This window comes from Lissotriton helveticus, chromosome 6, assembly GCF_964261635.1.
Source record: "Lissotriton helveticus chromosome 6, aLisHel1.1, whole genome shotgun sequence".
Classification (NCBI taxonomy): domain Eukaryota; kingdom Metazoa; phylum Chordata; class Amphibia; order Caudata; family Salamandridae; genus Lissotriton; species Lissotriton helveticus.
In genome coordinates, this window is record NC_136067.1 from 1,493,372,701 (window position 1) to 1,493,388,495 (window position 15,795).

The window sequence follows — 15,795 nt, forward strand, 5'->3', positions numbered from 1 at the left end:
CAAAGATTGATCTAATTTGGAAGGGGGCCTGCTCCTGCCTTTATCCTGCAAAAGGGGGCTGGCACGCGACTAAGTCCTGCCCTATGGGTGGGACTAGGAGGGGGGTGGTTACACCCCTCTCCCCTGCCGGACTTTCCCCAGCTCAGGGGCTGGTGTGCCCCTGGAACTGGTTCAGACTGGCCTATGCATAGTGAGCACCGGGGTGCCACTTGCAGTCACCTTCCTCTATAGCCCTGCCTACCTGGGATACACAAAATCCTGTCTGGGACGGTTCTGGCACCGCCCCTGGCAGGAAACCCTTTGTCCTTGCCTCCCGCGCTGGGAGGACTCCCAGCAGCAGGAGGGCAGACTTGTGTCTCGGTGGCAGCATCCATCTTGTGGAGCTGAGGCTATGTTCGACTTTAACCGGGGTTACAGGTTACCAACATGTCTTCTCCCTCTAGAGGGGTGGAATGCTACCCCCGTCGCCAGAACTGGCGAGGGGGTAGTATTCCAAAGCGTATGACACCTTACACGACATGTTTAGATAATGTCAGACCAAAGTTACCATAACCGCGAGGATTATAAGGCACTTAAGAGTATATGGTCTGACGCGATCATGGAAACGGCTAAGGGATAGATCCCGAAAGCCGCAGACAGGCTCAGCTCATGCCAGAGCACCATCTCACACGATTCCAAGCACTCTGCCTTCAGGATTGTTAAGGCCTGCCATAGGAGTGACTGATAGGAGATCTGTGTGTCCATTTAGGTTTAGATATAGGTATACTATATCTAAAGCAAAGGGTGATTACACCACCTTGCTCCCAGCTGTCAAGCAGCCAGTTGTGTCTGATTTAGTTAGTCAGCCCAGGGGTGGCATAATACATGCTGCAGCCCCTGGGAGACTTCTGGGTGCACCTCAGCCCTGGGTACAGGGACTCAGAGAGGGCCCAGTGCCAATCAGATATGTACCTAGGGTACATGGAATCCATTTTAACAGAGAGAGCAGTGGGCCTGGGGTCCTGAATAGCAGGGCCTCAGGTCAACTAAGTCAGAAAACCAGCAAAACACTAGGCAAAAAGTTGGGGGCAACCATAGTCAGGGATCTACCTTCCTACAACCACCTGCATGGAACCTTAACCTAGTCCTAACGGAACTCATGAAGGAACCTTTCGAACCAATTCACAAGGCCGCCTAGAAATGCTGACAAGGAAAACCGCTATCCTGGTAGCAATCACTACACTGCGCAGAGTGAGCGAACTGCAGGCACTAACGCTACAGGAACCCTACATACAGATACACAGCGATAGGGTGGTGATGAGAACGGACCCACACTTCATGCCAAAGGTGGTGTCAAGGTTCCACTTGAACCAAACTATGCAGATACCAAGTTTCTTACAAAAACCGGCAACAAGAGCTGAAAGGGCACTGCACACTCTGGGCGCCAGAAGGGCAGTCATGCACTACATTGAGAGAACGAAGGAACACAGGAAAACAAAGCAGTTCTTTGTGTCCTTCGCTAAGTTTCATTGGGAAACCAGTAACTAAAGGAACAATTGCACGATGGATCGCCCAAACAATACAGTTCTGCCACAAGCGGGCAGGGCAGGAACTAGCAGAGGGGACATCTACCAGGAAAAAAGGAGCTACAATAGCTTTCCTAGCTAACACCAATTCAGGACATATGCCTGGCGGCAACATGGGCTTCAGTGCACACGTTCACGAAGCACTACTGTGTGGATATACAGATGAACAAGTCGGACAAAGGGTCCTTCAACACATATTCAATAACCAACGCTCATCTTCCACCCAGCCGCCACAAACATGAGAAACCGCTACTAAGTCTATGCACAGCATAGTGAATCCAGAAAGATTCACGCTGCAAAACGAATAGTTTACCTGTCGGTGTAGTTTTGCAGCTTGATGATCTTTCTGGATTCACTAGCGAACCCACCCACCTCCGCCGGAAAGATGAGGCTGGAGAGAAAAGGTGGTTGAAACAAAGACAATACTTGGAAAAGAAGCCTTAAAGGCTAAAGCGGTGAAAAGACTTTAGTTGAACACTGCCATAACTTCGGTAACAAAACGAACACGAGAAAAAAGAATCCGAAGATGGCGCCCAGGAGTGGGAGCTTCCGCGGGAAGCGTGCCGACGTCACCGGAAATACACCTAAGGTCTACGCCCACCTGGGCTATGAAAAAAAAAGAGACTACGAATCCGGACCCAACCACAAGACCGCGGAATAATGCACAGCATAGTGAATCCATGAGGATCATCAAGCTGCAAAACTACACCGACCGGTAAGAAACAATTCGTTAAAGTCCTTGTCTCATATCGAAAATGCTTTGCAGAATACATCATGTGCTGCTAAATCTGAGATATAGACTTTTAGGGGTGTCGGATAGCTTAGCACTTACTCATTGGCTGAAGTTTGGTTATTTTCTAAAAAGGTGGGTATTGTACTAAATACTTATTGAGCCCTCTTGTAGTTTTAACATTTTTCACTGCAAAATTTCAAGAGAAATGACTGTGGCTTATTTGGGCACCAGGTTTCATTCCACTTTGTCAGGGAATACCATTTTTTTTGTTGTTTTTTTTTGTTTGTTATTCAACTGCTCAAATATTCAGGTATTCTGTAACCTCATTCAATTTGGACAATGGCCTACATACTAGTGTACATCTTTAGGACACCATCTTGGACGTCTATTCATTCATTCACAGGACATTACTGTGTGAATAAACATTCCAGAAAAGAACCTCTCGATTGTCAACTGATTACATAGTTTTGCAAACACTGTTTCAGAGTAAGTTGGTTATTGTTTTGCAACAATATCTGCGAATGCTACTTACGTATAGCAATAGGTTTGCTCTTATCATAAGTTTAGGATTTACATACCTATAGTGGTATCTGAATAACCATCTAAACTGTGCGTCCTGTATCATTTTGTTTTTGGATGGAATGTATTCATGCCCTTCACTATGTTTGAATTAAAAAGGAAAATGTAATATTGTAAAACCAATTATTGAAGGTAGATGAGTGACCAGCATGCAAATCTACATCATTACAATCGGCGAACATTGTTGGGTCTAGCAGCTTTTTCTTTTCTTGATGCCCCAAGTAACTAGTTGCAGCCAGCATGTTTCACATCTTACTTCCCTACATATATTAAGAAGTGTTTGTATTTCAGTGTACCTTACTCATTTGGATTATGCTGACACTGAACGAATAATGACGGAGAAGCTGCACAATCAAGTGAATGGTACTGAGTGGTCGTGGAAAAATCTAAATACACTGTGTTGGGCCATCGGCTCAATAAGTGGAGCTATGCATGAGGAGGATGAAAAAAGATTTTTGGTCACAGTCATAAAGGTATGCTTACCTTTGATACATTTTAATTTCTCTAAATCAAATAGTAATAAGCATCGACTTAAAAACATTTCGTTATGGTTGGTTCATTAGAAATGCGTGTATGACATTAACTTTCTTTTTATTTGTCCAGCTTAGTTTTTCCTTTTTAGAATTGCAATTAAAGTCATAATGCACAAATTCAGGTGTCAAGTCCTGCAGGATGATAGACCTTTACTTGGGGGGGGGGGGGTGTGACTGGCTGTATTACTAGGTAGCTGTTCTGCATTGTAGGATCTTCATAGTTTCTACCAACATGTGTAAAGTTTAGTCGCTGCATGCAGGCAATAACATTTGACTTCATTTAAGATGCATATGTAGCTGAACCTGGATTAAAAATGAACTGACTATTACCACTGGTGTTGGTGTGTAATAAGCATAATGCTGATGCACTCTGTTTTGAGAGCAAAGTGGGCTCGCTTTTAAGCACATAAATTGCGGACAGTGCGATCGAGCAGTTGAGTCTTGGACATTAGGTGGCCTGAATATGAAATTGGGTTTTCTTTGTCACATCGTAAATAACTCTCAAACATGAATTTGCAGGTAATAAAAGTGACCATATAAAACTGGCGAGTAAAATTTAAATGTGTTGCACATCCAAAGAGAGAAATTTCTAGCTCCTCCTTGGTCTAAGAGAAACCTCAAGTATAGCTTAAGACTAGACTGACATTGACCCCATGGCTTGTTGAATCACCCAAGGCCTTGTTCGAGTTGGTGATGATTTAAAGGTAGACACAGAATATGGAAACATGGAACCCAACTATTTGTAATTGTGATAGCAAGGGGTCAGATGTGGGTCAGAATAAAAGACGCCACACCTAAATTGTGACAAGTTTCATTCCGTCCTAATTTCATATCCGTTTGCATTGATTTAGCTCACACTAAGTATTCTTCCCCTCTAGTCCTGCGGTTGCGTCAGTGGACCAGAGTTTGGGCTGCACTTCCTGTATCTGTTGCAAGCCTACTTCTGTTTGCATTTAGCTGGGTTTCGTTTTGGCTGAGAAATAGACTAGTGTGTTTTTGTAGTTCCTAGAGTTAGTCCAAACCAAGGCTGACGAGATAACATTTGCCCTAATGCCAACGTGAAAAGAAAACTGTCTCAGGCCTTTTACAATTGGAGAGCATATGTATGCTTCTGCATTCTTTTGATCCTCTGGAATTGTGTTTTTCTTATTTTAACCACTAGTTATTTTAATGTTTGTCATTAGCCTTTTCTATACCAAAGCACTGATGCCTCTCTTTATGGTATCTACTATAAGTTTCTAACTCACTCTCATTAATGCAGTTGGCCTTGAATGTTCAACCAGTAATAATAATTTCATCACTAGTGGCATATTCTAGGATGAGAAAAAACACTCGAAGATCAACAATTCCAAATTACAGTAATTTTCCATATACATGGGATGGCGACAGAGTAGTATTGCGGACTCTGGCGACTGGTGTCAACTTTCTCACCATTCATTAGCATAATTTCCAGCTTTGCGCTCCCTTCTGAAATACCAAGGTTTTGAAATGCTAAGGTGCATAAGGATGTACCCCCCCCCCCCCCCCTTCCTTTATTTCTCAGATCCATGATGCCAAACGCAGCAATTATTATACAAATTATGTGGTCATTGTACAAAAGTTAGTTGAAAAAGGGAAAACAAATGATATGATTAATAACAGATGTGTGTATAAATCCTTGGGAAATGATAATGGAGGCTAAATCTCTAACAAATGTCACCCCAAGAGTTAAATTTTGTTGCCACTCTTTTTGAAGAATGTTTGTGGTGACACACCTTGACTTTTTGATGGATATTTACACTACAGATTAGAATATTCCACTGGTACAAGACTGGTTGTGGAAATTGTGAGAAATTGCCCTCTTTCTGCATAGTAGCCCCCACTTTTTGCTGAACTGCTGATGTGCTTTGACTGAGCTCCTGCCAATCATGTACCCAGAGCCTATGTTCTTTCCCTAAAACTCCATTGATACCAGCACCCAATTGGCATCTCTGGCCACAGGTCAGTCCCTAGTAAATGGTCCTAAAAAAGGGGGGGGGTTCCTTTCCGTGTTATTCAGTTCAATCTAGACCATTAGGCAAATAGCAGATAGACTCAATAAATTTTCACATGACATGAAGGAAATATGAAATGCTAAAGAATCTTTATAGGCTCATTTCTCGCTAATTTATTTGTTGGAAAAACCAAGTTAAAAATTTCAATACACAAATTAAAAACAGTTTAAAACAATGTAAAAACAATCAGAAGACAGTATGCAATAAGTTGCTCTAAACAAAGATATTCTAGTTCTATACAGTTCTTAATTGATCTATAGATCTTTGTTGGCAAATGTTACCTAAATTAAACATACGGTATATAAATTAATACAATTTTAAACAATATAGAAAAACATTTGGAGTCCTTGTGTCGACGCGCTTCGGTGCTTTTTAGTTCGAGTCAAGTAAACACCTTCCTCAGGACAAAACTTTGATAAAAACCAGGTAAATTCTTTCTAAAAAGGAGAATACATGCAATTAGTCTTCAGTTTTTAATGTAAAAGAACAAGTTCCTATTCTCAACATGTTATGTGTCTATCTGCTAATATCACATCCTTTACATTGACCGATATCTTGAACTTACTTTTGTTATATGCTTATCATAACTTTCTCAGAATACTGGACCATCAACATGACTTCCCAGGTCCTCTTTTTTGGTTCTGGTTCATTTACATCATTCACAGAACCTATTTGAAGTAAATGAATGAATTATCACTAGTGAGTTTATTTATTTATCAAAAGGAGCTTTCATTGTTCCTTCAAAAGTTTTATTTTATCCGTTTCACTTACTTCTCAATGGACACTACAGTCATATCGTATGCAGCTCACGTAAATTAGATGTTTTCGTTCATACTACGGTGTTATTTGGGCCGGTTTTACAATTATGGCATCGCCTCTGGAATCTGAGGAGTTAGAGAAGTAAAATAACATTTTTGGTATCCCTTTGTATTCTAGATTATCAAGAGGGATTCATTTTCATTAGTCTTCCTTCTACTTACTTGGAGACCTTCCTGCTGCTGTGAGCTATGGCCGTGTTGACGTAATCGTTATATTACTTGATACGTACACAGGGATTATTTCTTTATCGCCCTCTTTTCCTGGCCAGCTCGGCTTTGTATTTTACAGGAGGTCCACCTGTCGGTGGAAGAGATTATGGTTTTATGTTCATTTAGACCCAGTACTTCAAGTAGATTGTTTATATTATAAAGGTAGTGCAGACATATCGGCAAGGTCTCTACACCCCTCAGTGCCACGGTTAAAGCACCTTGCAACTGGCCATATATATATATTGATACAGGGATCTTCACATTCCCACTCAACCTTACACATTTAAAAGCGGAGACCATAACATTACTGGTAGCATTGGTATTGATGCTGGATAAATGGTACCACATTTATCCAGGGCACTGTGACCAGAGAAAACCCCTAAGGACTGCAGCACTAATTGTGGCAGCTTTAGAGGCCCTGTACCACTGCGCACACACACACACACTGCCTTTGCAGGCTGCGGTTTTGGCTCAGAGAAAGTGAAAACTCAACATGGCACACATCCCTGTGTAAACACAAGGAGATGATGGAAGGAGCGCTGAAATCTTTTAGACACTCACCCCAGTCGCAGATCTGGGTTGAATCCATCATTTTTCTTCAGCTCACTTTGACACCTCAGTTCAGACACAGCTATATGCAAATCAGTGTTGACCCTGTGCCTCATGGGACGTGGGTCCCGTGCTCTCCATGCCGCTGGAGTAAAGCTATCTTGGCTGATGAGGGCTAAAAGCCCGAAACTGGTCCTAGGATGCTTGTTTCCAATCCAGGGAGGGCCTGGCAGTTCAAGCTGGACTGTTCCCATTGGGCGCAGGGTCAAGACGGATTTACATATGGCTGGGTCCAAACTTTAATGGCATGGTAAGCAAAAAAATGATGGATTTAGTCCCAGATCTCTGTACTGGGGTGAATGTAAGACATTTTCCTGCATTCTGTCCAATTGTTTTTGCATTTGCCGCCCCAGTGGGACAGGTATACCCAGACATGGGACCTGTGCTCTCCATGCCGCTGGAGTCAGCTATTCTAGCTAATGAGAGCTGAAAACCCGAATTCGTTTCTAAGATGCTTGTTTCCAGTCCAGGGTGGACCTGGCCTGGCAGGTCGGGCTTGACTGTTCCCATTGTGCACAGGGCATGACTGATTTGCATAAGGCTGGGTCCAAACTAGAATGGCATGGTGAGCAAAAAAACTATGGATTTAGGCCCAGATCTCTATACTGGGGTGAATGTATGACCTTGTTCTGCATTTTGTCCATCAATTGTACTTTTTGCATTTTACACATCCCTGTGTGCCATGCCTACATCCCACTGCCCTGGCATTGATCAGTTACCCCTCTAGCTGGGTGCACTAAACCAGTGGTGAGGGTACAGGTGCATGAGCCCTGTACCCCTACATTTTCTGTCAATTCTTAGACATTGTAAGTGCAGTGCTGCCATTAAGAGTATATGGTGGTGGGAGTTTGTCATTACGAACTCCTCAGCACCATAATGGCTTCACTGGATACTGAGAAGTTTGGTATCCAACTTCTCAGCACATTAAACCCACACTGATGCCAGTGTGAGATTTTATGAAAAATGCACACAGAGGGCATCTTAACGCCTTAACTGCGGCGGCAATTCCGCTGCGGTGCGTTCCATATAGTGGGCGGGGCCGTGTCGTCCAACTGATGTGCACAGCACTACCGAGGAAGTGCTCACGGTGGATTTTGGCTGACTGGCGCACTTAAAGGGCTAGAGATGCCCCCTGAAAAACAACCTACCACTAGTGTCCAGATTAAGAGCCTGCTGCTCTCGAGGGCCTTAAACAATGCACATCTTGGGACGCATTTGTGAGCTTCCACTTGCTGCTTTTAGCAACTGGTCCCCACTGGTTCTGTCCCTCACTTTGGGCAGGAGAACCAGCGGGAAAAACAAGTGAGGAACAGGTGTGCCCACCTCTGCCAACTCCACTGTTCAGGTTGGGGAGGGGAGATGAAGCACAACTCTGTCCCTGCCATCTTGCAGATGGGGGGGACTCAGCCAACCAGGGAAAGTCTTGTGGCATAATAGGGGTGTACCCACCCCAGGGAAGTGACCCATTGGTTCTCAACCTTTTTACCTACCTGTAACGCCTCTTAATTTATTATTTTGTATTACCCCTGAACCTCGCTTCCTCAGACAAGAACCGGCAAGAAGAAAGGAAGGACCGAACAGCCATGCCGAAGCGAACAAGAAGAGGACGCCCAATTGCTTGGTCCCAGCCCTACCGGTCTTTCCCCACCTCGGACCTGCTCCAGCGAAATCCCGGTGTGTACTGCAGCCAGCAACCTAGACAAACCTAGAGGACCTGCCTGCCTTCAATCCCAAAGACTATCTCCCGCGAACACCCGATTTGTTCAAATAACAAAATCCAGTTCCGCAAGGATCCGCGCGTCTGCACCACTCTGCACTCTACGTCCACGGCCCGAGTTTGATTGGCCCAACACCAACAGCAGGGCCCCCCCCAAGCGATCCTGACTATAGATCCGGTGACCCCTTACCTGCCTCAAGCCTCCAGCTGACACATGCATCTTCAAACCAAAAGGTTGCCCCAACCGCAACCAGGATCTGGTAAGAAGATCCGACCCTTAAAGGCACCACTGCACCAGACTCCCCACTTCCTTTGGTGGCCCAACCGACTGTGCCTAACCACCCCCAAGATCCCAACTTACCTCCAAGTGGTGGTCACACCCAGAAAACCTTTGTCCCTGAGCCTGCAGTGCTTTTGCAAGCTGGAGACTCCCCATGAAAACTACAAGGCTACCGACGCGAAAACAGCACTCTGCACCCGGCTGCCCTAGTGTCGCTGAGGGTGCATCTTTTGTGCAGGCCTAAACCCTTATTTGCCCTGAGCTTATGTCAAGGAGCTTTGCTCCCACAATCCAATTGCCGACTCATCAGCCACCAACCAGAGACCCCCTTTGGATAACATTGATCCTCTGCACCCGACCGCCCTAGTGCCGCTGAGGGTTTAACAAGAGTGTATCCTTGACCATGGGGGACCCCTGAGTCTATCCCAGAACACCAACTCCCACAACAACGTACTTAACTGTAAACCAATAACACTATTTTCCACCGTAGGATTGTGGTAAATAAATAATTAATTACCGGTACTATTTTTTAATACAGTGAATAAAACAGATAGCTCAATAAATAAGAGACAGGATTCGAGGTATCTTGAGTCTTCATGCTTTAATCAGGCATAAGGGAAGGGACAGAACAGCTTGGAAGCACGGGACGGCAGCTGCCGGGGGCAGGGGAAAATGGCAGGATCGCGAAGGGCTGGGTAAAGTGTAACTTTTAGTAACAGTGCACAGTATATATACTTAAACAAATACATTACATTCAATACAGTAGGCGTAGCAGTAGGCGTAACTTGTAGCAGTCGCGAAAGATAAGGACAAAATGGGAGTAACAAGAAGGCGTGTACAGGGCGTATACATAGACATGTGATGTAAACGTAACAGAAGTGTCATAAACGGGGCGGAAACATGGAGGGGGCTACCTGAGTAGCTGGGACCTTTAACCTAGTGGTGCGCGCAAACTGGCAATGACGTGTTACCAGGAGGAACTGGGGGCTATGACTTCTGCGCTAGAAGAGGAGACTACAGTCTACAGTGTCAGAACGACTTGTACCTATATCATATCTGGTATCTGGTGTTTGGAGTACATGTTGATAGAATCCAAAAGTTATCAGGGCAAAGGCTACTAGACACTAAGACTGGTACGTGCATAATTCTATATGTATTGCGTGTGCGTGGAATATTCTATGAATATTAATACAGTATTTCTCTTACATGGAGACAGAAAGGCTAGACCATGGCTGAAACTGTTGATGCGATTCAGTAGCTTAGGAATGCAGAGAAGGAGGGCTAGACTGATAACTAGAAGCATAACATACTCTTGGCAGGCTGGCAGGCAGAGCCGGGCCGGGCACTGCGAGGCAGGAAGTAAGTGAAGGGTCAGGGATGCAGGTGGGGGCTGTATCGCTCCTCGGAGAGGGTTCAGAAGTCTGGAGCTGAATCTGATGTCCGGGCCCTTTTGAGGCCTAGAAACGGGGACAATTCAATGAATTAACGTGCACACTGTAAAATGTGGCAACATAGGCCTAATACTCGTTGCTTTCACGAGAACTGGAAACTGGCATACTAGAGATGGACACAACTGTAATTGCGTCTTTAATCGATCATAGGGGGATACATGCATATCGATCATGCACATATAGCATAATATGGGGAACACGTAGGCACATATAACATGGCAAAATTTACTTTTCCACAGGATAACATTGACAGTTTCTGTGAAAAGTTTCTAAGTGTGGAGTTGGAAAATCTAAGAAATCCTTTAAAACTGTAACTATAGAGATCTTGCTTCCCTTTGAGGGTTCGCTCCTTTCTTCCCTGACTGAGCATGGAGGCGTCCCGCCTCGGGGGATCCGGTGCCTCAACACCTTCTGTACCGACACCTTCCGGCGCCGCGTGATCCGGTGTGCCTTTCCCTCCACCCCTCTGCTGCCAGTCCAGTTTAGCGGACCGCTGGTCCCTACCTGCCGCCACTGTTGACTCCGCCGTCCTGGGAGGCCTGCTGGCTGGACTCTTGGGGGCGCAACATGTTCGCCTCGACCAGCTCTGCTCTGCTGTCCCTTCACACCTTGTTTGTATTGGCTAGGGCCTCCTTTTGTTTGTGGGACTCGGCAGCTTCCCAAGAGACTGTTCAGGTGGACTTACGGCCTCATGCTTTGGATGGCCGGGAGCTAGTGGCGTTTATTCTCCACTCCGGACATCCCGGAGGTGCTGGGCCGGGCCATGGCTTCCTCAGTCACCCTCTGTCGCCATGCTTGGTTTCGGGACGGCGTGTTCCCTGAAATTATTCGGGAGCGGCTCATTGATCTTCCGTTTGAAGGCAGCCTGTTCCATGCCCTGGCTGACTCCGCCATCCAAAGGTTCCTGGCAGGGCTCTGTCCTTCTCCTACTCTGCCTTATCCTCATTCTCCTCCTCCTTCCCTTCCTCAGTGACTGCTGAGTTGGGCTGGTTCTGGGCCTTCTTGGGCCGGTTGTTCTGGCTGTACTATGTTTTCTGGCCATTTGAGTCGTCCTTGGGACTTTGACATTGTTGGCTACTGGACGGCCGTTTGTTGACTGTGTTTTTGCTAGAATTGTTACGCAGACTTGGCCCTGAGATTAGGCCTTCTGTTTCGCTTGTGCTGCTTGTCAAGCCTTCGTCGGGGGTGTTTTTCCCTGTGGCACCTTTGTTTTTCCTCTGCTGCGGAAGTTCTTTCAAAGGGTTCCCATGTCTTGGGACTTAATGTACCCTATGTGGGGTAGTGGTAGCTGTTATATAGCGGAGCTCTGCTGGGGAGTTCTGTTCTCAATGGCGTTTATGTATTTTGTAGTTGCTTCTTGATGTCGTGTGCGCGGCCCCTTGTGTTGGTATCTGGGCATTTCCTCTTCTTCCTGCTCCTGTCCTGAGGGCTGGGATGCTTCTGTGTTCTCCCCGGTCAGGCGTTGCCTACCCGTTTTTTTCTGGGACCCCGGACTGTTCTTGCTTCTGGCGGCTTATGGCTATCTGTGCCATTCCGGCTGGCCTTTTGCCTTCCCTTTGGGGGGGCTCGCCTTCTTTCCCTTGCTTTCTTGGGCCCTCTGGGCTTCTTATTCTTCTTGTTCTTCTGCCTGTCCTGGCATTGGATGGAATCTCTTGCCTGGGGGTGGGTGGGGGGGATGTAATACAGCCTTGCCGGCCTTGCCCTTGGTTCCTCTGTTGTGAGTGTCCAGGCCTCAGTCCTCCTTCCTCCCTCTTGGGGTCGGTGGTGTTCGGCTTGGAGGGGGTCCTCTTTCCTGGAAGGGACGAGGTTCTTGTCTGGTCCCCTGTGGGGCCTTGTCCTGTCCAGTCTGGTGGGGTCCTTCTGCAGACCCTCCATCCCCATGGGTATTGCTAGAGTATCTCTTCTACGTGAAGGAATCTGCGGCTAGTAGTCTCTATCAGAGTTACTTATCTTCGATAAAGATTTATCTGGTAGCGATGATTCTAGCCACAGATTCCTTCACGGCCTGCCCTTCCTCCCCGTTCTGCGAGGACCTTTGGGCTGGTCTTAGGTACTAGTCTCCCGGTGGGGGGCTGTGTCTCCTGTGAGTGCTTTCTTTTGCTCTTGACGGTGGCTCCGTCTTGTTGCTGTTCATTCCTCCTCCTAGTTCTTTGGAGGATGGGGTTACGGCGCATCTGTACCCCGCTGCACTGGCTGCTCCAGGTTTGGAGGTTTGCCTTCAATCTCTGCCCTCCCCTCCCTTCCTCTTGCTGCTAGGAGTCCTGGCCCTTCTGCTAACCTCTATGTTGGAGTCATCTGGTGGTGCCTCACCCTAGTTCCTTGGGGGGTGGTTGCCCTCTATGCTGGGGTTGGTTATTCTTGTCTGTTTTGTGACTAGCTCCCCTTCCCTGTTTCTACGTAAGGGTTGTAGGCCTGCTACATGTGTCATGACCTTTTATGTAGGTTACTTGTCTCCGAGGAGGGAGGGGGGGGGGGCTGACTACGTACTGGCAGGGTGGCTGCTCAGGGCTCTGCTCTTTCTAATGCCCCTGCCTTTGGACACTGCAGTGTTCCACTGTTCCTTATGGTGTATTTCTCCTTTTTCTACTTTCGCCCCCCTGTTCCCATCGTTATTTGTCTGGTGGCTCTGCATTGTGGTGCGGAAAAGTTCTCAGAAAAAAACTGACTTAGGCACGTTGGGGTGGGGCTTATGTGACCTCGCTGACGTCATCGGACGACGCCTGGGCGGAGACGCATGATGCCGCCCCGCCCCCACCGCGTAGGGATGCTGTGGCAAAAAGCAAATATTCCTTAAAAATTGCCTGTGTAACAAAAGTGATTTCTTATAACTGTTTACAGGAAATTCACCAGGGCTGAATCCAGGATCCAGCCCGGAGTAAGAAAAACATTCATAAAGTGATTTTATTGCATTTACTTAAAACTTCCCTTTTGAGCTCAATGTTATATTGTGTTTTACTTGTGTTGCATATTGCAAAAACTGTAACGATTGCATCTAAGTCTATTGCTATTTGAAAGTATTCAATTGCAACATCTCATTCTGAGAAAGTATGCAATATACCTACTGTGGTTCTAAAATAAAATAACTATATTTTTATATACAAAACATTTGGCCTAGAGTTCAGTTCTTGTGTGTGAGACCATTTGCTGACTGTGTGTACAACAAATGCTTTACAGTGTCCTCTGATACTGCCTTTCTGTTTGACCAAGCTACCACTTTAGAGAGCAAGGTTATATCTAACCACCACACGCGTACGGAACTTACACAGCGTTTTCATTCCGTATTACCCAGAAGCGTTCACTGCTTCATGCTTCGAAATATCCCCACTGAAGAAGAGCGGCGGCTCAAAATGTATTGGGGAAATTTTCAAATGTTTTGTAACGACAATTCAACACCATTTTCAACATTGTTCTTACATTGTTCTCAATTGATCATAATATAAACAAGGGATAATGTATCGTATGACGGAATATGATCAACATCATCGGTTGAATTAAAACCATATATCAATTGAATTACAATGGATGTTTCTTTTACTTTATTGATACGACGTAAGGTTTTTTGGAGTTATATCTAACTTTAGCCTCGGCCATACCTCTGGCGACTGTGGACTCTGTGCACACTGAACCTTACTTTGGTGCTGTGTGTGTGTGTGTGTATATATATATATATATATATATATATGTGTGTATGTATATATATGTATGTGTGTGTATATATATATATATATATATATATATATATATATATATATATATCTATATATATCCAAAACCAAGTTTGCCTGCTATTGAGTCAGCCACATCACAGGTAGGAATATGCCACAAATCTTTTATTGAAGGCTGTTGCAAGGATTAAAGAACAAACTTCACTGCAAAATGTTCAGCCTCCGCCTGACGCGTTTCGTGAGAGTCCACTTCTTCAGAGGCACAGGTTTAGAAGTCATGACACGCTCTTTTAGGCACTATATATCTGTTATTAACACCGCCCATGTGGGCGCGGTCACTCCCGTGGCCCGCTGGTAGTTGTAGTGCACAAGTCTTGCTACAGTGAGCTGGCGCGCTCAGGACCTCATAATAAATGAAAGATAAAACCCGAGTGGGTTGTGTTGTTCGTTTTTACCTCCTGCATCACTCTTATTCCTTCAATAACAGCTCCTGTTATCTGAGTTCCGGCGTTTTTAAGCGTCGATGCAGAAATGCTCAAGGGCTGACTCCATAGCAGGCAAACTTGGTTTTGGATGTTTAGCCGTCTCGCCTGAGCCGCGGAGGAAGCCCGGGTGCCCTTGAGCATTTCTGCATCGACGCTTAAAACCGCTGGAACTCAGATAACAGGAGCTGTTATTGAAGGAATAAGAGTGATGCAGGAGGTAAAAACGAACAACACAACCCACTCGGGTTTTAACTTTCATTTATTATGAGGTCCTGACAGACTGCACTACAAACAGGTCCAAGGGTCAGCCATGGGCACTTGCTTCTCCCCCAGCTATGCGAATCTGCATATGGGCTGGTGGGAGGAGCAGGTTTTATGGACGTCATACCAAGAAATCATGACGAATAATGTGATTGTATATAACAGATTTATTGATGACATCTTCATTTTGTGGGAGGGCAGTGTGGAGAGTGCATTGAGTTTTGCAGATGAAAATACACTGAATTTAAAATTCACCTGCAACACTAGCACTGAAACAATACAATTTCTAGATATAGAGCTATAGAGCGGTTTGTCCAACACGATAAGATACAAACGCGTACCTACCGTAAACCCACTGCAGGTAACGGGATTCTACACGCCCATAGTTTCTACCCCATACCTCTGAAACAATCGATCCCGTATGCTGAATGCCTCAGGATGACACGTAATTGCAGCACTACTGAGGGACTCTCAGATGCCAAACAAAACCTCCTCACGAGACTCCAAAAAAGAGGGTACACAAACAAGACATGTAGAAATGCAGAAGTGAAATGCAGCACAAAAACTCGACAGGAACTACTGTTCCCGGTGGTAACAGAAACCGTCAGAGACAAGCAAGAAAGACAACCCCCCAGGCTTATCACAGGTTTCAATCGATACCACTGGAACCTTCGAAAAATCCTAAGAAGGCACTGGCCACTTATTCATAATGATCCAACCATAGGAAGCACAGTAGGCGAAAGACCCTTAGTATCGTTTAGAAAAGCGAAATCAATGCGCAGCCAACTAGTCTGCGATGCACCTGTCCTTAAAAAGCAAAAAAACTGGTTACAGTCCCAAAGAGGATTCAAAAAAT

General features: G+C 45.5%; 1 protein-coding gene across 2 annotated transcripts in view; it reads left to right on the top strand.

Moving 5' to 3' along the window:
* Positions 1-15,795, top strand: part of XPO1 (exportin 1) — a 960,241-nt gene that overhangs the window by 550,895 nt on the left and 393,551 nt on the right. For both annotated transcript variants that reach the window (XR_013596235.1, XM_078649290.1), the window contains exon 14: positions 3,169-3,350. Coding sequence is in view for 1 of the 2 variants with exons in the window: in XM_078649290.1 (XP_078505416.1) it covers positions 3,169-3,350 (182 nt within the window). In the remaining variant the exon portion in view is untranslated. The remainder of the gene's footprint in view (positions 1-3,168; positions 3,351-15,795) is intronic.